General features: G+C 51.7%; 2 protein-coding genes across 6 annotated transcripts in view; one reads left to right on the top strand and one right to left on the bottom strand.

Annotated features, from left to right (window-relative positions):
- LTBP2 (latent transforming growth factor beta binding protein 2) overlaps positions 1-17,090 on the top strand; it is a 114,555-nt gene extending 97,465 nt beyond the window's left edge. Inside the window, exons 19-35 of the mRNA XM_050798074.1 lie at positions 5,056-5,175; positions 6,207-6,329; positions 6,569-6,694; positions 7,042-7,167; positions 7,453-7,575; positions 7,676-7,801; positions 8,265-8,387; positions 9,048-9,179; positions 9,520-9,645; positions 10,144-10,287; positions 11,152-11,343; positions 11,464-11,547; positions 12,286-12,414; positions 12,735-12,872; positions 12,955-13,122; positions 13,408-13,672; positions 14,216-17,090. Coding sequence (XP_050654031.1) covers positions 5,056-5,175; positions 6,207-6,329; positions 6,569-6,694; positions 7,042-7,167; positions 7,453-7,575; positions 7,676-7,801; positions 8,265-8,387; positions 9,048-9,179; positions 9,520-9,645; positions 10,144-10,287; positions 11,152-11,343; positions 11,464-11,547; positions 12,286-12,414; positions 12,735-12,872; positions 12,955-13,122; positions 13,408-13,672; positions 14,216-14,372 — 2,402 coding nt within the window. The 3' untranslated portion in view covers positions 14,373-17,090. The remainder of the gene's footprint in view (positions 1-5,055; positions 5,176-6,206; positions 6,330-6,568; positions 6,695-7,041; positions 7,168-7,452; positions 7,576-7,675; positions 7,802-8,264; positions 8,388-9,047; positions 9,180-9,519; positions 9,646-10,143; positions 10,288-11,151; positions 11,344-11,463; positions 11,548-12,285; positions 12,415-12,734; positions 12,873-12,954; positions 13,123-13,407; positions 13,673-14,215) is intronic.
- A 3,495-nt stretch (positions 17,091-20,585) lies between these two features.
- The window catches only part of ISCA2 (iron-sulfur cluster assembly 2), a 415,347-nt gene continuing 413,645 nt past the window's right edge, over positions 20,586-22,287 (bottom strand). For 2 of the 5 annotated variants that reach the window (XM_050798910.1, XM_050798909.1), the window contains exons 2-5: positions 22,105-22,201; positions 21,801-21,903; positions 21,564-21,679; positions 20,586-21,127 (exon numbers count right to left, since the gene is read on the bottom strand). In XM_050798910.1, coding sequence (XP_050654867.1) covers positions 20,953-21,127; positions 21,564-21,679; positions 21,801-21,903; positions 22,105-22,175 — 465 coding nt within the window. In that variant the 5' untranslated portion in view covers positions 22,176-22,201 and the 3' untranslated portion in view covers positions 20,586-20,952. The remainder of the gene's footprint in view (positions 21,128-21,563; positions 21,680-21,800; positions 21,904-22,104; positions 22,202-22,287) is intronic. The other 3 variants (XM_050798913.1, XM_050798912.1, XM_050798911.1) reach the window with 2 other exon arrangements.

Below are 22,287 nucleotides of genomic sequence, written 5' to 3' on the forward strand. Positions count from 1 at the left end.
ATCTTTAGATGGCCCATGCATGGACACCTGATAAGTACCCAACAAATGCTAAAGGGAGGAAGGAAGGAAGAAAGGGAGGAAAGGAGGGAGGGAGGAAGGGACCCCAGATCCTTCTCTTTCCCAGACCCAGCCAAAAGGTGCTGTGACACTGCTAACTGGACTCCTCACAGACCCGCGCCTATCTCACGCCAGCTCTGAAGACCCCTGGCAGCTCTGCTGCCACCACGTCCCTGTCAGGCTGGGGTGTCACAGGCTTGTAGGACGCCCAGGGTATATGCTCTCGAGACTGGCTGGGACAGGAAGAAATGAGGGTAAATCCATCCAGGCACAGTCCAAGAAGAACACGGCCCTGGGTCCAAGCTTAGGCTGAGACTCCTCCCAGCCTCTAGGTTTCCCTGGTTGGGACTTGCCTGCTTTCAGAAGGGCCTGGAAGTCAGAGTAAGAGCTTGTGTACTTTGTGAAAGGGCAGCCTCCCTTCCCAATGCCACTACCATGGAAGCAAAGTCCAGAGAAGCAAAGGAGAGAGGTGGCAGCAGGTGTAGGACAGACAGCTCTGCCTTCAGCCCCAGTGTGTCACCTCCCAATGACTCCTTCTTGGTCTTCCCGCTTTAAAACTCAGGCCTACCCATGACCAAAGCCAGAACCCACCTGCCTTGTCCTCCTTAGCACGATGGAGATAAGACAGCCTGGCATCTTCAGGAGAACAGAAAGTGATGGCACCCACCACTGACAGGTGCCTCCTGTGTCCCAGGTGGCTGGGTTAGGTCCTCGATAGATTACCTCATTTAAGCATCACAATGACGCTGTGAATTTGACATTAGACTTTATCAAAAAGAAAAGTAAAATGAGAGGAAATGAACCAAGAGAATACCAGAACATTAAAAACATCAGGTTTAGGCTGGGTGTGGTGGCTCACACCTGTAATTAATCCCAGCACTTTGGGAGGCCGAGGCAGGTGGGTCACCGGAGGTCAGGAGTTCAAGACCAGCCTGGCCAACATGGTGAAACCCCGTCTCTACTAAAAATACAAAAATTAGCCAGGCGTGATGGCACATGCCTGTAATCCTACCTACTTGGGAGGCTGAGGCAGGAGAATCACTTGAACCCAGGATGTGGAGGTTGCAGTGAGCCGAGATCGCACCACTGCACTCCAACCTGGGCAATAGAGTGAGACTCTGTCTCAAAAAAACAAACAAACAAACAAAATCAGATTTATATTAACCAGTCTGTGTTAAGGGCACAGGCTCTGGTGCAGACAGGCTTGGGTTTGGCTTTTGACGCATGTCTGGAAATGGAACTGTAATGCCCATCTCAGAGATGTTTGTGAGCGCTGGATAAGCTAATGTATACAAAGTGCTAGGCACTGTCTGGCACATACAGACCCTGAGTAAGTAGGGGAAACGTTACCGTCAGAGGGTAGTTCTTTTTCATGTCCAGGCTCCCCCATACCCCAGCCCTCTCCTTCCCTTCCCAAGGAAAGGTTCTAGACACACACCTCATCTGGGAGGTCAGGCAGAGTTCCTGGCCCAGGGCAGACACTCTGAGTCTGTTGAAAGAAAGAATGATGTAGCTCGCACACTTCTCCAGGTTTCCATCGGTAACCACAAACCCGGTCCATCACCCTGGGAGCCCAGTCAATTTCCTCTCCCTCTTTCTTCTTCCTCCAACTCAGAAACCACTCTCTCCACTGAAACTGAAAGTCTCTGGTGAAAGGCTGAGTGGTCTGGACAGAGGCCCGTCCAGCAGTCTCAATGGCATTTCCGTCGTACCGGGACTCCAGGTTCCCACGGACAGGGGATAGACTTCCCTGCAGACCGCCAGGGCCTTTCATGTCGCCCAGCCATAACCAAGGTCACCTGAGCTTCTGGCCCCTGCCTGAGTGCCTTCCCCACCCCCACCCCATGCTCTCACAAGCAGCAGAGGTGAATGTCTGTACATTTCCTCATCCAAAGGCTGATCTGTGGTTAGAGAAGCTCCAGGATTCTCCCAGCAAACCGACAGCAGCTTGGCAAGCTGGTCTCTGGAGTGATTGTTTCCATGGGCCCTTTGGGGTCTCTTCAGCAGCCTTATACCAAAAAGACGAAGGGTGAGGTCTGAGGCGTACTCTCCCACTCTTTGGTCAGCAAACGTTTGTTGAGCACCAGCTGTGTCGGCCTTGGGCTGGGAACACAGGAAGAAAACAGATGGCTCCAGGCTTCAAAGACAGAGTATTAAAACCCTCCAAAACACACCATAATCTCAGATTAACATTCACACCCTAGGCCAGGCAGAAAAACTGGAATATTTCTGCATCCAGTGACTGGTTCCAGTCCAGGCACCAAGATGCTGGTGGGATAGCCTCAGGGTAGCTGGTGATAGAAGCTGCTTCATTCAGAGTCTTCCTTTGGCTCCTTTGAATTGGCTTGGCTAATGGTTCAGTTATATTCACTTCCATCCAGGAGAGCCCTTCCCTGGCTCAGGTGGAGTCTGAGGGGCTGCTTTCATCTTCTGCCCTCCCCTTCCCGTTCACATGTGATCATCACTGGCTGGGGCTCTGGTCTGAGGAAGGGAACCAGCAGCGGCCTGCCAAGATAGACAAGGTTATGCTGCATTAACAAACAGCACCTATCTTATTGACATAGCAGCCAAGTTTGTTTGTTTGTTTCTTTGTTTGTTTTGAGACAGAGTCTCTTGGCTCATTGCAACCTCCTCCCCAACTGGGTTTAAGCGATTCTCCTGCCTCAGCCTCCTGAGTAGCTGGGACTACAGGTGCCCACCACCATACCCGGCTAATTTTTGTATTTTTAGTAGAGATGGGGTTTCACCATTTTGGCCAGGCTGGTCTTGAACGCCTGAGCTCAGGTGATCCGCCCATCTTGGCCTGCCAAAGTGCTGGGATTACAGGCATGAGCCACCACACCCAGCAGCAGCCAAGCTTCTATCTCATCAGTGCCACATGTCCATTAGGGTCAGCTGGAGGCTCTGCCCCGTGTTTCCTCATTGGAGATGTAGGCTAAAGGAATAGCCAGTCTCTGTGGAAGAATAAAAGAGCACTCTGGAGCGTTGCACAAATTAAATGGTTTGGTCCATAAAATATCCATATCATACCCACTCACAGTTCATTGGCCCTCACTAGTCTCATGGCCCCACCCAACCACAAGGGACTAGGAGGCACCAGCTTACCATGGTGCAGAAAGTGGAGAGCTGGAATGCCACATGCATCCTAAATGCCCAGCATTAAGACACTACACACACCACCTCCAAGAGATGTGCCCAGCATGTTTGGGGCAGGACAGACTTCAGAGCCCTTTGTTCCTGGCAAACCTTGTCTCCTTCCCACGTTGCCTGATCCCTGCAGGAAAGGTCTGAAGACTTCATTTTTCCTGGCATGGATTTAGGAGGAGCTTTGCCTCAATCTCGTTCTCTTCATCCTGGAAGAGGTCATCCAGCATCCCTGAAACAGGGATTGCTGCTTATTCTCAGTGGCTTTGTCCATCCTCCTTCAAGTACCTCGGCCAAGGCCAACAGGTCATGGCACTGGCCTCTGTCTCTTGGGTGGCCAAAGTTACTCATCTTAGATCCTTTATTTTCTCCATCTCTGTCTTTACAGAAGCCCTTAGAATAGTTAAGATGATATCACCACAACTCAAATAGGGGCTGGGGCACCTACTTGTGGCTGCCCTCTTGCCAGAGATGAGCCTTATCTCAGTGTCCCCAAGATTATATGGGAATTGTGGGACTCTCAATGCAGAGACCCACCTGAAAAACTACCTGTCCTGTGGCGATGTCCCTGTCTTCTGGACCCTCAGGCAGAAACTTTAGGCTTGAGAGGGTCCCAGTCCTCTGGGACAGAGGGCTTTGATGTGTCCTGACTTCTGGAAACCAAACAACCTCGGCGAGTACTCACTTTCACCCTCCCCTTTAGGGTCCATGTCCTCTCCTGCAGTGACAGCTGCTGGCTTTAGTCCCTCTGCAGAAAGCCTGTTTTCGGACCCTAGGCCTGCCTCCCACACTTCCTCCATGGGTGCTGAGTAGGTCTTCCTCTCGGGCAGTAGGACCTCTAAATCTGCATAAGCTGGTGTACTTCCTCTAGGAGATGTCATGGGTAATGACAATTACCCATTCAGGAAGAAGAACCCCTCCTCTTTTCTTGGCCAATGGACCTGTTGTGAAGAGTGAGCCAGAGCCTTGATACCGGGCCAGAGGGGCATAATGTCCTCCGGCAGTGCTGACTCAGAGTTCAGACCCTGTGACAGGACCTCCCTCACTCAGTCCAGGTCCCCTGGGTGCCTTGATGATGAAGCCCATGATATGCCAGGTTACATGGGGAAGAGCCCTCTCCACGGCTCCGGGGAGAACTAGTTCCCTCCCCTTCCTGTTGCCACTCTCCCTTCCTGGGTCCCCTCATCCCCTGGGTGTCCAGTTGGTGTCCAGGCTTACCCCTTCTGGCTGACTTTCCTGGATCTCACCAGAGTGGGTGCCAGGATCCCTACGTGATTCCTGGCTGGAAGAAATGTCTGACAACTCTGCAGCAGAGAAGCTTTGCCAGCTCTACCCTGCAGTCTGCACTCAGCCTCAGGGCTGGTCTTGGCCATATCTAAGATTGGGGCTTCCTCCATGGTCCTCGTTTCCTGGTGCAAGGAAGCCCAAGTTGCCTTCGCTGCCCCTCTGATGATCTATTCTGGAGCCTCTGGCAATCCAGTGAGCTGCTGTGCCAAGCACGTCCCAGTAATGGTCACTGCTTCTAAAGGATTAGGAATTCGCCAGGGGATAGATGAAAGCCCATCCCAAACAGTGGATCCTCTGACCCTCCCACAGCTGGTGGTAACCACAGCCTACTGCACCCACCCAGGGAGTCTCCCTTTCTAATTTTTAAGTTATTCCATCTCCCTCTTTTGTCCCGGACAGTGGGTGAGAGGTGGAGTTGGGAACACAGGGCAGCTGTCATTCTTTCCTAGTTTTTGTCTGTCCATCCCTCTCCCCGACCAAGGGCAGGGACAAGGATTTGCTGTGTCACAGACCTACCCATGTGCTATGTTCCCAGGGATGACCAAGGGAGGGGCTGCTGTTTTGCAGATATCAACGAATGCCGTCACCCCGGTACCTGCCCTGATGGGAGATGCGTCAATTCCCCCGGCTCCTACACTTGTCTGGCCTGTGAGGAGGGCTACCGGGGCCAGAGTGGGAGCTGTGTAGGTGAGGGCTGCTGGCCAAGGCACTGAGCAGGCCATTCGGCCTTGGGACCTCTGGTTGAGCCCACACACAGAGAGGGAAAGAGGTGGGCAGAGGGAGGTGGCTTGGAGGCTGTTGTCCTCCATGATCTAGCTGGGTTCCCAGATGACGCTGGGCACAAGTCACCAGGGCTCTGCCCTCTGAATCAGCTAGGGTGGGGCCCTTTTCTGCTCATTGGCCATATTCATTCTGGAGTGACTGCCCAAAGTCCCAGCAGCTTCTGTAGCTGGATGCTGTGGTGGAGCGAGGAGCCTAAGGGTCTTAGAATGGGGCCAGGCCCCTCTGCAGTTCCCAGGGAGGAGGGGTCTCCTGCTCTTCTGCACCTCTAAAGCAGCGTCTAAACAGCCCGCCCACCGCACAACGGGGTGCTCCTCCCTCAGAAGGGCAGCAGGTCTGCAGTAGGAGGCGTGTGCTCTTTTCCTGCAGCCCCCTCAGGAAGAAAGGCTCGGGTTCAGAATGCTGGGAGGGACGGAGTGTTGAATAGACGCTTTGAGGCTCTGGAGAGGGCAGACGTTTCCCAGGCCCTTGAGGCTGCCACTCAGCCACCTCGGCATGACTGGCCTCTCTCCACACTGCCCGCCCACCCTCTGAAGCTGCTTGTTGGGTTGGGATCGTGGGTTGTTGGGTTGGCAGGTAGGAGGTCATGTAGGGTTCCTGGCACACACAGTGAGGGGAGTCAAGGGTCTTGGACACATCCTTCCAAGTATCCTCAGATGAGCCAAACCAGTCCCAGGGCTGGGGGACCTGGCCCCCTGCGTGGGTACATGCAGAGTGCTCTGAGTTACTAGATAGGGCTGAAGTGAGCCCGGGGGATAGGACGCCCTGCCCTGCCTAGGTGGGAGGAGGGAACATGGCCTCATGGCCTCCCCCGGGTGGCCTGCGGCCCCTCTGAAGGCTGGTTTCCCGGCCTCATAACTGAGATGCTTGGAGCTTGCCAGCGGGGGCTGCAGCACGGGGAGGAGGCCAGCCCACCATCTAGGACCTCTCTCCCACAGATGTGAATGAGTGTCTGACCCCCGGGGTCTGTGCCCATGGAAAGTGCACCAACCTAGAAGGCTCCTTCAGATGCTCTTGTGAGCAGGGCTATGAGGTCACCTCAGATGAGAAGGGCTGCCAAGGTACAGAGATGCTGAAGTACCCCTTCTCCACAGGCCAATCCAGCTTGTGGCTCCCTCCCCTTTGCACACCACGCTTGGCGCCCTGAATCCACCCCTCGCCTTGCATCCCTATCCACACTGACCTAACACATCCCTGCCCAGACCTGTCCTTCCCCCACCCCTGCCTACCCACCAGTCTCTGGCTGTCCTGGCCTGTCTGTCCTGCAGAGTCCCACACAGAATGCAATGCCCTGTTTCAGATGTGGACGAGTGTGCCAACCGGGCCTCATGCCCCACAGGCCTCTGCCTCAACACAGAGGGCTCCTTCACCTGCTCTGCCTGCGAGAGTGGGTACTGGGTGAATGAAGACGGCACTACCTGTGAAGGTAACCCTGGGGAGGCAGTGGTGGAAGGGGACAGAATATAGGCAGTCTTACCTCCCGAAGAACACTTCATTTGTCCCCAGTTTGGGGCTGATGTCGAGGGGCTCCAGGCTAGGCTAGAGGACCCCATACATGGACTTGGCCCCAACAAGAGCTTATATTATCATAATCCCCAAGTTCAGAGTGAGGACAGGAGGAAAATCCAGTCACAGAGATAAGAGAGAAGCTGAGGGCAGGGCTGTCCCGGGAGTGTTCCAGGGGCTCAGAAAGGGAGGCCACGGTGAGGTTCCTGCATTGCCCGGGGAGTGGGAGCCCTCCTAGGTCCCTGGGTGAGCACTGTCTGTCTGCAGACCTAGATGAGTGTGCCTTCCCGGGAGTCTGCCCCTCAGGAGTCTGCACCAACACGGCTGGCTCCTTCTCCTGCAAGGACTGTGATGGGGGCTACCGGCCCAGCCCCCTGGGTGACTCCTGTGAAGGTATGAACCTCCATGTGGGAGAGGACACAAATGGGATGCCCCTCTGTCAGGGCCATGGTGAAGCCCAGCAGGTGGGGGGCTGCTGGGGCTGGAGGAGCTGCCATCATCCTGCTCCCAAAGAGTCGCTCATGAGCTTCTCCCAGCTGTGCTGCCTCACGAGGGGATGGTGCCCCTGTGGGTCCAGCTCTGCAGGCAGGTGACAGGTCCTCTGGAAACCTCCCCCTTGGCTCCTGTCCTTGGGAGGTGCTGCCATCGGCTGTCTTCCTCCCCTGTGTGGCCCTGCAGATGTGGATGAGTGTGAAGACCCCCAGGGCAGCTGCCTGGGAGGGGAATGCAAGAACACCGCAGGCTCCTACCAGTGCCTCTGTCCCCAGGGCTTCCAGCTGGCCAATGGCACCCTGTGTGAGGGTGAGTGACCCAGGTCACCCTACTGGGGTTGGGGGGCATGAGTGTGTAGGGAGGCAGGCACATCCCCAGCAGACACCCACTCCCCATCTTTTCCCTGCAGATGTGAACGAATGCATGGGGGAGGAGCACTGCGCACCCCACGGCGAGTGCCTCAACAGCCACGGGTCTTTCTTCTGTCTGTGCGCACCCGGCTTCGTCAGCGCAGAGGGGGGTACCAGCTGCCTGGGTGAGAAGCCAGCACAGCTACCTCTACCGGCCAGGAGCATGGGCGCTAGAGGCTAAGACTAGAGTAGTGTCCCTTTTAATACCAGTACGGAAAGCAAGTGCTCACGGCCCTGCCCAGGGAGGAGAAGATGGGAGCGAGGAGTGATGTGAGGGAGCCTGGTGCTCAGCGAGGGAGGGACTCAGTCTCTCACCAGGGCCTCCTCACGACGTTGACAGCAGGCAACTCCAAACTCCGAGTGTCACTTCTCCCCTTTACAGAGCTTCAGTTCCAGGAGCCCCTCCTCACCCCCCACCCCCACCCCGGCGCCCACCTCCCACAGCCTGGCCTCTGGCTTCCAGCCCTTTCCTACATAAGCCACTCCCTGCCTCTCCTATGGGCTCCTCAGGGCCCAGAGGAAGGTACACAGGACCCTAACAGGGAAGGGACCCATGGCTGGGTCTGCTGACAGCCATCTCTACTGTAGATGTGGACGAGTGTGCCGCCACAGACCCGTGTCTGGGAGGGCACTGTGTCAACACCGAGGGCTCCTTCAACTGTCTGTGTGAGACTGGCTTCCAGCCCTCCCCGGAGAGTGGAGAGTGTGTGGGTAAGGGCTCTGGGGGGAGGGGACAGGGCTCTGCCCATGTCTGCCCAGCTCTACCCTGCCTGGTCCTCAGCTCCCGTGGAGCAGAGCACTTTCCACAGATGCAGTGTCCAACAAATAGTGCATGTATTGAGACTCAGGGCTCAGGGGCTGTCCAAGGATGACAAAATGAAGACAACCAGCATCTTCGTGCCGGCACACAATCTAGTTTTAAAGGCCAAATTGATTCAATAGACATTAAACACCTGCTATGCTCAATGTCTTTTGCTAGGACAAATAGACAGTTAAGGACGATCTTGAAATTGAGCAAGGGAGACAGATATGAAAACAGCTCTCTGTAATACACTATGCTGAAGGCTTCGTGTAAAGAGAAGTACAGTGCTGTGCTGGTAGGGATCGGAGACAGATGGGGTGGCAGAGGAAAGGGAGTGTCACAGAAGGCTAGGAGCTCACTGCTTCCTAAGTAGCATACGGTTCTCTTCCCAGATGCTCAGCCCTGCAGGGGCAGGGGAAATTGTCCTGACCTTGATGTGCTGGGGTTGGGATAAGAACAGTCATTTGGAAAAGATCAAGAACCCTGGAGGTTGTGGGGCTTGACCCTGTGGGACCAGAGCAATGACCTGGCCATCTCTGTCCTCTCTCATGGCATGGCTCTGGGGACAGATATCGACGAGTGTGAGGACTACGGAGACCCGGTGTGTGGCGCCTGGAAGTGTGAAAACAGCCCTGGCTCCTACCGCTGTGTTCTGGGCTGCCAGCCTGGCTTCCACATGGCCCCGAACGGAGACTGCATTGGTGAGTAGGGAGGGAGGAGAGAGAAGAGAGAGGGCTGAGAAAACCTATTTTTCATATATTGAGCGAGACATGATTTTCTCCTGAGGACACGATTTTTTGCAGCTGATTGTAGTTTGTATGTTTTCCATCCAGCAGAGCTTACGAAAAATGCCACAGGACTGTGAATGTTAGGGTTTTCTTATCCCTAACAGGGTTGAGAGGCTGCTTTTCACAGGTCTTGGTGCCAATAAGCCGAATAAGTATTTTCAGCAGAGAACGAGAGAGTGTGCGTGTGTGTGAGAGAGTGCACACGCACACGCACACGCACACACCCTCTACCGTGGTTCCAACTGTCCCGCAGACATAGACGAGTGCACCAACGACACCATGTGTGGCAGCCATGGCTTCTGTGACAACACTGACGGCTCCTTCCGCTGCCTCTGTGACCAGGGTTTCGAGATCTCTCCCTCAGGCTGGGACTGTGTGGGTGAGGAGCCTGTGGGCTACCCACGGTCTGGGCCAGGGAAGGGAAGGCCCTGGGGTACTCCTCCTGAACTGGTCCTGGTCACGTGGCTCCATCATGGGTCCTCAGAGCATGGGCAAGGGAGGCTTCAAAGAAGAGAGAGACTTCAACTCCCCGCCCAGGGGCATGTGGGCCGGGCGGGTAAGGGGAAGCACAGCCGCACTCTGCCAGCAGGACAGCAGGTGTCCTCAAGCCTCAGGGCCTCAGGAGGCAGGAGGTTTGGAGAATGTGCACTGAGGGGTAACCCTTCCTCTTTGCGCACTTCTGTGACCGTTTGCTGCCACTCCTCTCTTCCTTCCCATGCCCTCTGTCCATCAGTTCCTCCTCCCCGCAGATCTATACTCACTCTTGCTTCTTCCCCAAGGCCTAGCCTGCTTCTTTTGGGGACAGTGGGCCGGAGTCGGGGGCAAGGGGCACGGGCTGCCTCTTTTCTGCCCATGAGCCTGTTCTCACACCTGGCAGACGTGAACGAGTGTGAGCTTATGCTGGCGGTGTGTGGGGCCGCACTCTGTGAGAATGTGGAGGGCTCCTTCCTGTGCCTCTGCGCCAGTGACCTGGAGGAGTACGATGCCCAGGAGGGGCACTGCCGCCCGCGGGGGGCTGGAGGTGAGGCCTGGGAGATGCATTATCCATGGCGACTCAGAGGTTTACAGAGAACGTGTCCCTCTGCATCCCTCTTCTAGCCTCTAGCCACTGAGGGGGACACTGGGCCAGGGCCTGGGGCAGCATAGGGAGGTACAGGTGGGGCCTGGTGCATGGAGGGGTGAGGAGGCTGAGGGCCACAGGCAGTGAAACCAGGATGATCCTAGAGGAGGCTCAGGAAACCCTGATGCTGACTTAGGATGACCCCAGGGACCACAGATTGAGCCTTGGAGGGACCCTGAATCCATCTAATCCCTGGGAACCTTCTGGATGAGAGAAGACTTGAAGCTGAGCTAAACTGGGCTCTCCCTTTCCCACTTCCCACCCCACCCGAGAGCTACTGGGTTCAGCCTCTCACGCCAGGCTGGACTAGGACTCAGCTGGCTTTCACTGCCTTGGGGGGAAAGTGAGGGAGACAAGGAAGGGTGGAAGGGGCTGGGGTACCTGTGAAGCAGAATGGACCACAGGGCTGCCCATATGGCATGCCAGCGACTGGGGGCAGCCCATCACAGGAGACAGGCGGGGTGGTGTACCGCAAAGAGCAGGGGCTTCGGTGAGGAGGAACTGGGGTCAGATCCCTGCCACACTGCTTAATAGTTTAATCACACAGTGGAGGTGAGACCCCAAGCCTCTCTAAGCCTCAATTTCTTGAGATGATAATTAGGCCACTTCTTAGGGTTGTCGAGAGCATCGGTGAGGTAATACAGGTAACAGCATTTTTTCCACTGTAAAGTGCTACACAAATGTTAAATTTAAGAAATAAAGTGAAGGACTATTGACCCCTCAGAGGGTCATGAACAGACAGTAATAAGCATCTGTCACGCACAGGTCAGAGTATCCCTGAGGCCCCAACGGGGGACCATGCCCCGGCCCCCACCCGCATGGACTGCTACTCTGGGCAGAATGGCCACGCGCCCTGCTCCAGCGTCCTGGGCCAGAACACCACGCAGGCCGAATGCTGCTGCACCCAGGGCGCTAGCTGGGGAGAAGCCTGTGACCTCTGCCCGTCTGAGGACTCAGGTAAGGCCCAAGAGTTCCAGATCCTCGAAGGGTCAGCTCTGCAAGGTGACACGGAAAGAAGGGCAGAGAGGAAGGGGGCAAGGCCCTCCCCGCTCTGAGCTGAAGCACCTCTCTACATAGCTGAATTCAGCGAGATCTGCCCGAGTGGAAAAGGCTACATTCCTGTGGAAGGAGCCTGGACGTTTGGACAGACCATGTACACAGGTAACCTGCTCCATCCTCTGCCCCAAACTCCATTCACCTCAATGGGCCCTAGCCTGCTCCTCCACAGGGTTCCTGGGGAAGTTCTGCATCCAACCCTGGCCTCCCAGGTTGCCTCCACCTTTTCTGTCCCAGGGCTGACTCCCTGCAGAATGTTAGCTGGAAGTTCTGACCCAAGCTGCTCTTGGAGTGTCCACATGAGCCTCACCTCAGTTTCCCTACTCTCCCAAGTTTGTTTCTCCAGAAACAAACTATGATATCTTGACTAACTGTCACCCCCAGCCACATGTGGGCACAGGGACAGAGTGGAGAGCACTGCTCTGGAGGCCAGAGGCTGCGCTCATCTCCCTGGCCGCACTGATGAGGCCGGACACTCTGGGGAACCCACACTCACAGTAGGATGGTCCAGGTACTGCGCCCCTCAGCATCCTAGTCCTGAAGTAGTCCTGAGAAGGAAATGATGGAGACAGAGATCGCCTTCCTTGGGTGCTGGCTACGCGCTATGCACTTTTTTGAGCACCTCACACATATTAACACCTTTTCATCCTTATTACAACTCTAAGAGGTTAAGGAGCATGTAGGAACCAGAGGCAAGGCAAACTTAAGCAACTTGCTCAAAGCCACCCAGCTAGTAAGTGGCAGAGCTGGGATTCAAACCCAGCCTGGCTTTGGATTCCCTGCTCTAGGTACCCCTCATACTGCCTCTCACCTTCTTCTCACCTCAGCTCTGCCCTTCCACAGATGCGGATGAGTGTGTGATATTCGGGCCTGGCCTCTGCCCGAACGGCCGGTGCCTCAACACTGTGCCTGGCTATGTCTGCCTGTGCAATCCCGGCTTCCACTACGATGCTTCCCACAGGAAGTGTGAGGGTGAGGACACACATGATCCCTGCCCCACCCCAGGCCCACAGCTGAATAATGGCCCACCCAGCCCCTGCCAGCCAGTCCCATTATTGCTGAGAGTCTCCCTTCCTAGGGAGGCTGCCCACTGCAGCAGGCTGGTCCCAGGTGAAGGACCTCTGGGCTGTCAGAGATTGTCCCCAGGGAGGGGCCTTCCAGGCTGGGCTGGGTTGAGGGGAGGGAGGCAGGGCACTAACTCTTCATTATCAGTGATAGGAAAACCCCCTTCCCTGAGGGTGGCCGGTGGACAGGCCACTTTGGCATCGCCCCACCCTTTCCTGCCTCCCCAGATCATGATGAGTGCCAGGACCTGGCCTGTGAGAATGGCGAGTGCGTCAACACGGAGGGCTCCTTCCACTGCTTCTGCAGCCCCCCGCTCACCCTGGACCTCAGCCAGCAGCGCTGCATGAACAGCACCAGCAGCACGGGTGAGTGGGCCTGAGCGTGGGGCAGCAGGAGAAGGGGACCTGGGCTGGGGGGCTCATGTGCCTCCGTGCCCTGTGCCACCAGAGGACCTCCCTGATCACGACATCCACATGGACGTCTGCTGGAAAAAAGTCACCAATGATGTATGCAGTGAACCCCTGCGTGGGCACCGCACCACCTACACGGAATGCTGCTGCCAGGACGGCGAGGCCTGGAGCCAGCAGTGTGCTCTGTGTCCCCCCAGGAGCTCTGGTGAGGGGGAGCAAAGGGGAGACCTTGCAGGGCTGGGCCAGGCTCCAGGGAGGGGGATGCCCTCACCTTGGAAGGGGGATCTAGAAAGAAGTAGCAGAGCAATCAGGCCCTGTCTTCCATCCCTGCTGTTTGGGGACAAAGTAGGGCAGTGGAGAGGTGGGGAGAGGATTGCTGCCAGGATCTCCCAGAGGGTACCAGTCCTTGCATGCTCCCAGAGACAAAGCCAACCAGGCTTCAGCTGGCAGGAGCTGGAACCCGGCTCCCTCTCTCCCTCCTCCCTGACAGAGGTCTATGCTCAGCTGTGCAAAGCCAGAGGTCCCCGTTCACAGCTCGCTCAAGACAAGTACATACGCCCAGGTCCGACCCTAACAACTCTCATAAACAGCACAGGAAACAAAAAGTTCGACTGCCCCTATCCCAACCAACCCTCCTTCCTGTGGGCCACCTACAGGTTCGCTGCTGCAGAAGAACCTGCTCTAAGGACACCCAGCATTCACACTTCTGACCTGAAATGTGGATTAAGGTTTTCTAAGGACTTTAAAGGCCTACTGTGATGACTCGGTTTGTGAATGGTGCGATCCAAACACTCAGGCCTTGGAGTCTAATGAGGAAGTCAGGCCTAGCACTGTGCAATGCACACAGTATCCACCACAGGCAAAGCTATCACATCAAACTAAGACCACACCGCTGGGCAGGGTGGGGCATTTTCCATGGGGTGAAGGGGTGCTTAGAGAGTGAAGAGGGTTAGGGAGATCTGGTCGACTTTTTGCTTTGTGTTGAGCGAGACCCCTCTGCTACCAATGGTTCCCCACTCCCAAAAACAGTGTGAAGATTTAAACAAAACACCTCACCCCATCCCCACGTCCAAACCCAAAAACTATGTAACAACACACTCCCCCACCCACCGAATCCCAGCAGGAGCCAGGCATTGTGGAAGCAGCAAGTCTCGGCCTCCCTGGAGCCCTCATTTAAAGCCCAGAGCACCTCTCCCCATCTAAAGTGACACACACTTTTTTTTTTCCCAAGAGTACTGCCTTTTGTTCTAGCATCTTTCCATGAGATTTTATTATCCTTTCTGCCCCCACCCTCAAAGTTCCACAGGGGCATCCTTTGAGTGTGATGACTTGAACGGGCCTGCTGTGCTCTGTGTCCACGGTTACTGCGAGAACACAGAGGGCTCCTACCGCTGCCACTGCTCCCCGGGATATGTGGCCGAGGCAGGACCCCCCCACTGCACTGCCAAGGAGTAGCAGTCAGTGGTCAGTGTGGCAACTACTTGGAAATGGCCTCCAGTCACAGGCAGGGGCCTTGAGGATGATTTCCTAGCTGGGAAGACACTGCGACATCAGGCCAGAGGTTCCCAATCAGCCTTGCCTGCTTTCATCTCTCCCAGCTTAGCCTCTGGCTGTAAGCTTCGGTCACTGCCTCCATGCCCTTGCTTGGCTCAAGCACCACCAATCACTTTAATGCTTCAGCCACCGCATGAGGCCTTGTCCACCACCTTTCCTGGCCTTGCTATTGGATGTTTAACAAAGGATGGCCGTCATTCACCCTCCCAAGCTGTGCAAGCATGCAAGGCCCTGTGGCCTCACACTGCAGACACCGCTTTCCAGCCACAATCCACCATCATCCTGATGATCCCACAACTGGGACAGAGGCTACATCTGCCCTAGGGAGGTCCTTCAAAATCTGTGGAGCAAGAAAGGATTTGGGGAAGCTTGGGGACTGACTCCAGCGCCTCCCAAGAACCATCACCACCACTCAGCCAATCTGTTCTGGGCCCTGATTTTGCCACACCTCCAACCTGTAGCCCATTCTCTGACCCCAAGGAGTGGCAGAAGATCCCTTCACTCAGAGAAGCAAGACTGATATTAGCTTGTTGAGTGTAAGAGACACAAATGAAGAACAAAGACCTGGCGAAAGCAGCAAGAGGACATTATGAAAAATATGTGGAGTTGATAAGAAAGGGGAGCCAAGGCTTTATATGTCTAAAGAAAATATTCAGTAGCTGTAAACATTCAAAATCCGCCCAGTGATAGCCCTTGTGCACCAGCAGCAAGGGCTGCCACGGGATAGAGTACCCATCTACAAAGACCTCTGTTACATAAACACTGCTTCTTACAGGAAACAAACCTCTTCTGGGCTCTCCTTTTGTGAAAACCAGTTTGATGTGCTAAAAGTAAAAAGTCTATTTTCTAGTGTGGTCTTGTTCAGAAGAAGCCAGATTTCCAATATTGTTTTTCCCCTCTACTCAGAAGCCCCTGCCCCTTCCCTTCAGAAAATGATGGCAGGCATTCCTCTGAGTTTACAAGCAGAGACTCACACCAACCCAAACTAGCTGGGAGTTCAGAACCATGGTGGAATAAAGAAATGTACATCTGGTCTCTTCTGGTTCTTGTTTTTATTTCATATCAAATCAAATTTCTTTACCATGTTGGCTAAGTCTAAATATTAGAGATGAGGCTGTGCCTACTCCCTGGCCAGCTCTGCTGATAGCCTATGATAGATTCCAATGGGAAATTACTCTTTACTATTAAAAGACAAGGAAAGCTCTGACTTTGCACTTCTCTGATGAATGGCAATGTAAATGAACAAGGCTCCATGTGACTGGAGCATGGAAGTGAATGCTGCTTTCTTAATTTAATCTGCCCTAGCCTACCTGCTCCTCTGATTATTAGCCATCACATAACTTATTGAATGCTTGCCATGTGCCAGGCACTGTGCTGAGTGCCATACATACATTTCATTTAATTATCCAATAATCCTACTTACTATTGTTTATTCTCAATTTACAGGTGAGGAAACTGAGACACAGAAAGCTTAAAGAATTTGCTCTATGTCCCTATACTAATTGAGATGTTTTCAGCAGACAAAACTAAATCACTCTTACGCATGTAAAAATATTCTTTCACTCATAATAAAAGAAATGCAACTTAAAATCATACTGAGATCCTTTTTAAAACTGTCAGATTGGCAAATATCAAAAAGCTTGTTAAGACTCCTAGCTGGCAAGCATGTGGGAAATAGGCACTCTCATAATAGCTGCCAGAAGTACATATTGAAGAGGACAATATGGCAATGCCCTTCAAAATTATAAAAGCACTAATTCTTTGATCCAATAATTTCCACTTCTAGGAACTTAACCTTCAGATATATTTTCACCAGATAAAAAATGACATGTAAGAAGTTATTACTGCATCATTTGTAATAGCAAAAGATTAGAAACAATTGCTATGGAACCCTTAAAAAAGGTGGCTGTAAATTCCTTAAGAAAGATATCCAAAACAAATTAAGGGAAAAAGGGGGTTGCATAACAGCGTGTAACATAACACTGTCTGTCTAAAGAATGGGGAAAGAGAAGCGGTTGTCTGTTCACCTCATCCTTGCCACTTCGCCTTATACCTCACCATTCAGAGAACTTCTTACCATCCCCCAAATATATCCTGCTGGCACTACACCTTCATAACTGCTGTTCCCACTGCCCCCACAACACTCCAATCTTCGCCTTCCTGCCCAACCTTGAGATATTGCATGCATATGTACATATTTCCTTTGTTTAAAACACAAATAACATACTATGCATGCTGTTCTGCACTTTGCTTTTTTTTTTTTTTGCTTTATACTTGCAAGTAGAGCTGCCTCATTTCATTTTATAGCTGTATACTATTCCATTGAATGGATAAACCATTAATTTATTTAATCAGTCCCTTACTGACAGACATTTCCATTGTTTTCTGTCTTTTGCTATAAATAATGCTGTAATGAATATTCTTGTGCATATTTCACATTAATTTATGGGATTATATCTGCAGGATAAATTCTTAGAAACAATGGTGGTTTGTGGGAAGGGTGACAGGGTGGATAGGTACAGGATTGGGAGACTTTTCACTGTATCTCCTTTTGTATTCTTTTGAATTTTGTACCATATGTATCACCTATTCAAAAAAAATAAAATATTTTTAAATACAGTTGCTGGCCACAGATTGCTTAAATGCTCCCTCTCTTTATATATTTATCTGACTATAATTTACAACTAAAGCCAGGTGCTAATTATGTCAAAATTCCATAACACAAATTTCTGTTAGGCAGCCCTGTGGCATTTTTATGAAGAATGGCAGATATGGATTTTAAAAGAGCAATCATAAACATCAGTGCTAGATATGAAGAAAAATAGAAGAGATTCCTTCCTTTCAGACAAACATGCAGTGAACAGTGTTAGGCCCTGCCCAAAGCCGGCTGCACAACATTAGCTTCTGTACCATCATAATCAGCGCTGCCCACTTCCCTATACCAGGTTGATCCTGCCAAATGCCACCCCTGCACTCTAATGCTTTATAACAAATGACAAAAGGACAGAGCTCGATTCTCAGAAGTTATAGAAAGAAGAGTCTTCCTGAACACCTACTTTAGTAGTCCTTCCTAATCTTTTACTTCCCAACTTCTTTTCTCCTACTCCTTATAATCAGTCAACATTCTCATACCAAGAAACTATGGGTGGGCCAGGCAGGGTGGCTTGCACCTGCAATACTGGCACTTTGGGAGGCTGAGGCAGGAGGATTGCTTGAGCCCAGGAGTTCGAGACTCCTGTGCAACATGGTGAAACCCCATCTCTACAAAAAATACAAAAAGTAGCTGGGCTTGGTGGTATGGCCTGTAGTCCTAGCTACTTGCAGGGGCTGAGGTGGGAGGATTGTTTGAGCCTGGGAGGTAAAGGCTGCACCTCTGCACTCCAGCCTAGGAGACAGATTGAGACCCTGCCTCAAAAAAAAAAAAAAAAAAAGAAAAAAGAAAAAAGAAACTAAGGCCGGGCACGGTGGCTCAAGCCTGTAATCCCAGCACTTTGGGAGGCCGAGACGGGCGGATCACGAGTTCAGGAGATCGAGACCATCCTGGCTAACACGGTGAAACCCCGTCTCTACTAAAATACAAAAAAAATTAGCCGGGCGAGGTGGCGGGCGCCTGTACTCCCAGCTACTCGGGAGGCTGAGGCAGGAGAATGGCGTGAACCCGGGAGGCGGGGCTTGCAGTGAGCTGAGATCCGGCCACTGCACTCCAGCCTGGGCAACAGAGCTAGACTCCGTCTCAAAAAAAAAAAAAAAAAAAAAAAAGAAACTAAGAGTGGATGGGACACATAATTTACATACCACTGGTCACTGTCATCACATAACTGAAGTATGGTACCACAATAAGATCTGGGCATTGACCAAGAGACCTTCTCTTTGAAAAACAACATTAAGTTCATTCACAATATAAAGCAGATTTAGAGCTCCCTTGACTTTGGTTCTTACCTGATGCCCCAGCACTGGCTTGCATAAAAGTTAATGCCAATTCTGCAACAAATAGGCCTTGACAACTCCCCTCCAAAGAATGGGAAGGCATAAGATCTTCCAACTGAACCTGGAAGAGTACAAAGTTTTCCTAAATGAATGTGCAGTGAGCAAAATTTGTGAAAATGACCACTGGCTTTTACGGGCCACCAAGAAGACACATCTGGTCAGAAAAGGCCTGCAGAAGATCCTAAACCCATTTTACCATGTGTACTGTTTATTCTCAACAAACTGCCCAGTGGCCCCGATGCTATCATTCCCCCATGCTCTGTGTTCTTAAGTCACCACCCTCCAATGGAGACTTATTGCTGCCACTTCTGGTTTCCCCATGAAGCTTTCTCAGAGTGAAGTAACATGATTTTTCCCAAATCCGCCTTTTTTGTTTGTTTGAGATGGAGTCTCACTCTGCCGTCCAGGCTGGAGTCCAGTGGTGCAATCTTGGCTCACTGCAACCTCTGCCTCCCGGGTTCAAGTGATTCTCCTACCTCAGTCTCCCGAGTAGCTGGGATTACAGGTATCTGCCACCTAGTTAAATTTTGTATCTTTAGTAGAGATGGGGTTTCACCATGTTGCCCAGGCTGGTCTCAAACTCCTGACCTCAGGTGATCCGCCTGCCTTGGCCTCCCAAAGTGCTGGGATTACAGGCGTGAGCCACCATGCCCAGCCCCATATCTGCCTTTTTCTAAACATAAAATTCCAATTCTCCCATTAACAGTAGATACTCACATATAAGCTTCTGCATTCTAAGGGACTCTGTTTCTGCCTAGTGGACCACTGTAACTTAATCGATTGATTTAGAAACAAAAGCTGTTCTGCTTGTGCTCAAGAATTTTAAAAACCACCAGATCAATAAATAACCCACAAAAATATTCTTAAAGAATAGATTCTAATGTTTAAAATGTAGCAAAATCTTTTTGAGGAGGATGAACGGACAGGTAGTCCGAACTGAAACCCTATCAGAGGCAGGTACTGGCAGCACTGTCTTGGTCATGTGTGCACACAGATGCTCCTATGGTATGCTGCTTTCTGCCTCCTTCCATCAGCTCTAAGAAACGTACTCAGGTTTCTGAGTGTCCCGTCTCTCCTCTAACTGCATGATAGGTTTGTTTTCTCTAACTCCTAGGTTTTGCCATGTTGGAAATGTATCTAAGTTTCTGTCTCAGATATTTTCTAAACTCTATTTCCATTTTTTTAAACAGTAAATTCTGACTAAATGACCTTAATTCCAATCCAGTGCAGAAATGCAAGTCTTTGCTGTAACAAACTTCGAGGCTCCCAAGCAAAAGATGGATTTAACCAGTAACTCTTCCAGAATCAACTTGTAGTTTCTCCAACATCAGTATTAATAAATCATTCGGTGCAGTGATGGTGATGGATGGTTTTTCTTTCACTGTCTGTCCACATAGCTCCGCAGCACTGTAATAGGATTATTTCAAGTTCCAAAGCCTATTTAAGTGCGACACCTACACAAGTACTTTAATTCACTAGAATTTGTGATTTCAAAAGCTGTTTGGTGACCCTAGAGTTGCCAAGGTCAGCAAATAAAAATATAGGATGCCTAATTTTGAATTTCAAATAGTAATTTTTAGTATATGCAATATTTGAGACATAGGCACTCTAAAAAATTAATTATCTGAAATCCAAATTTAACTGGGCATCCTACATTTCATCTGGCAATCCAATCTAAAAAAAGGTTCCTAAGAATCTATTACCTATAACGATAAAGAGATCACTTCCTGCTGTGCATGAGACCAGAGCCATTTTACAACAGAAGACAGGTGAAGCAACATATCCTAAAAAAGATTCAGTCATTAAATTGTCACAGAATCTTAAAATGTCTCTATGAGTAGGGAGGCTATTTTTGAAACAATTCAGTATCAGTGAGGGTTTGGTCCAAGTTTTCTGGGCAATGGGCTCTTGGTTTTATGACTCCTAGCAGATCCACGAGTATGAGAGTAAAATGTATCTGTCCCATCAAATAGGAAGTGGCGAATGGGCTGCATAGACAATAAAGAAAAATAGCACATACTGGCAGGGTAAAATGAAAAAGAGAACATTTCATTTACTTTTCTCATCCTCTAATAACGGTGTCCAAGCTACCCAACCTGTGATCCTGATCCACAACACAATAAGAACTTTCTTTAAAATGAAGCTTTTATACATAGCTATCCACATATATACAAGCAGCTCTTAAGGCCAGATAATTTAATTCCAAATTTTAGAGCCATGGAAGCTCTACAGATTATACGGAGTTCCAACCAGTGATTAAATCTGAGGTAACAGCATCTGGAGGCTCAGCCTTAGCACTGAGGGGAGTTGGAGGGAAAAATTAAGCCAAAATCTTCACGTTCTGAAAATAATAGTGGCAAAACACAACACTCCTGGACTGTGGGAAATAAAATTGAGAGGGACATGATTAGAAGGAAACCTCTAGAATTCTACTAATTCCAGGTTCTTCAAATTGGTACAACTGGTGACAATCTCAGAGTCACCAGTCATCGCATCAAAGTTTGATAGAGAAGGAAGACCCACAGGAGCAGCCTTGCTGTGCTTGAGGATTGTTCAACACTTGAAATGAGCTTCGGATCAGTTCTTGGCTGAAGTCCACCTGGGCCCCTTTCACGAAGGCCAAGCTATCAGAGTCAACCACCACTCTTGCCCCACCCTGTTCAAATACCCTGAAAAGACAGGAGGAAAGCATTAACGAGTATCACAAACACAAAAAAGACACCCCCTGAGCCCAGAGGTGCACACCGTCTGTTTTCTAAAGTACAGAGGGAGCTTCCCGATTACCTTTAACACGTGCTGATTTTCTTTTAGGCAAAAATGATTCAATGGAATAAATACTGCGAAAAGTGTAGGGACTTAAGCCTGGAATCTAATCCGGCCTGACTTTCTACCGACTACCCAATGGACCTGGGCAGGCCAATTTTGCTCCTATAACTTAGTTATTTTGATTCAGGACAACAAACCTTCACGGCATCCTCACTGTGAGACGGGCGGTGTTAACCATCCCAAGTAAACCCTTTAAATTTGGAATAAAAGTGCACCTTAAACTATACACACTTTTATCCCTCCTGTACCTCCTTTGGGAACCCATCCCTTCCTCCTTGCCTGTCGTCGGGGTTGATAACTGTATCCAGTGAAAATTTGTATTGGAATCCGGAGCATCCACCTCCTTCCACCTGCAGCCTGAGGAACTCTGACCCCTCGGTGATTTCCAGAAGCCTCTGAAATGCAGGAAGGGGATCAGGAATAGCGGGCAACGGGAGTTAAAGGGCTGAGTGAAGAGCACTTCCCGCTGCTCCCGCCAATCGCCTGGGTACCGCCGCCCCGCGACCGGCCTTCTACCTGGACGCAGCTGTCCGTGAGGCGGATCTGCCCTTCGCCGGCCTCGGGGCTGGAGGACGACGCTTCCCGACGCGCCTGGAGTCCCAGGGAGGCCGCGAGGAGCCTGCGCGCAAGGGAGGGTAAGCCCGGGGGCAGAAGGGGCACCTGACAACCCTTGACCTGGAGCGCCTCACGCTAAACCTGGTGACCCCCACCTGGACGGCCTCCCACCAAACCCTCACCTCCCCCACAGGCCTTGGTTTCCCATTTGTCCTAGAGGCGCAGAACCAAACACCCTTTCCAGGTGCCTTTCTAGTCTTGATACCTGCCCCTCGGCCAGGGAGTGACCGCTCTCTGCGTCGCGGCCGTTAGGGACAACCCCCGGGCGGCAGCCATCTTCCTCCACAAGCTCCGCCCCGCGCGTCTCCCCCGTTTCTCACCCGGAGCCTCGGGAGGCGGGGAGAACGAACAGGAGGCCGGGCCCTCACGGAGGCCCCGCCCCCAACAT

Source organism: Macaca thibetana, chromosome 7, assembly GCF_024542745.1.
Source record: "Macaca thibetana thibetana isolate TM-01 chromosome 7, ASM2454274v1, whole genome shotgun sequence".
NCBI lineage: Eukaryota > Metazoa > Chordata > Mammalia > Primates > Cercopithecidae > Macaca > Macaca thibetana.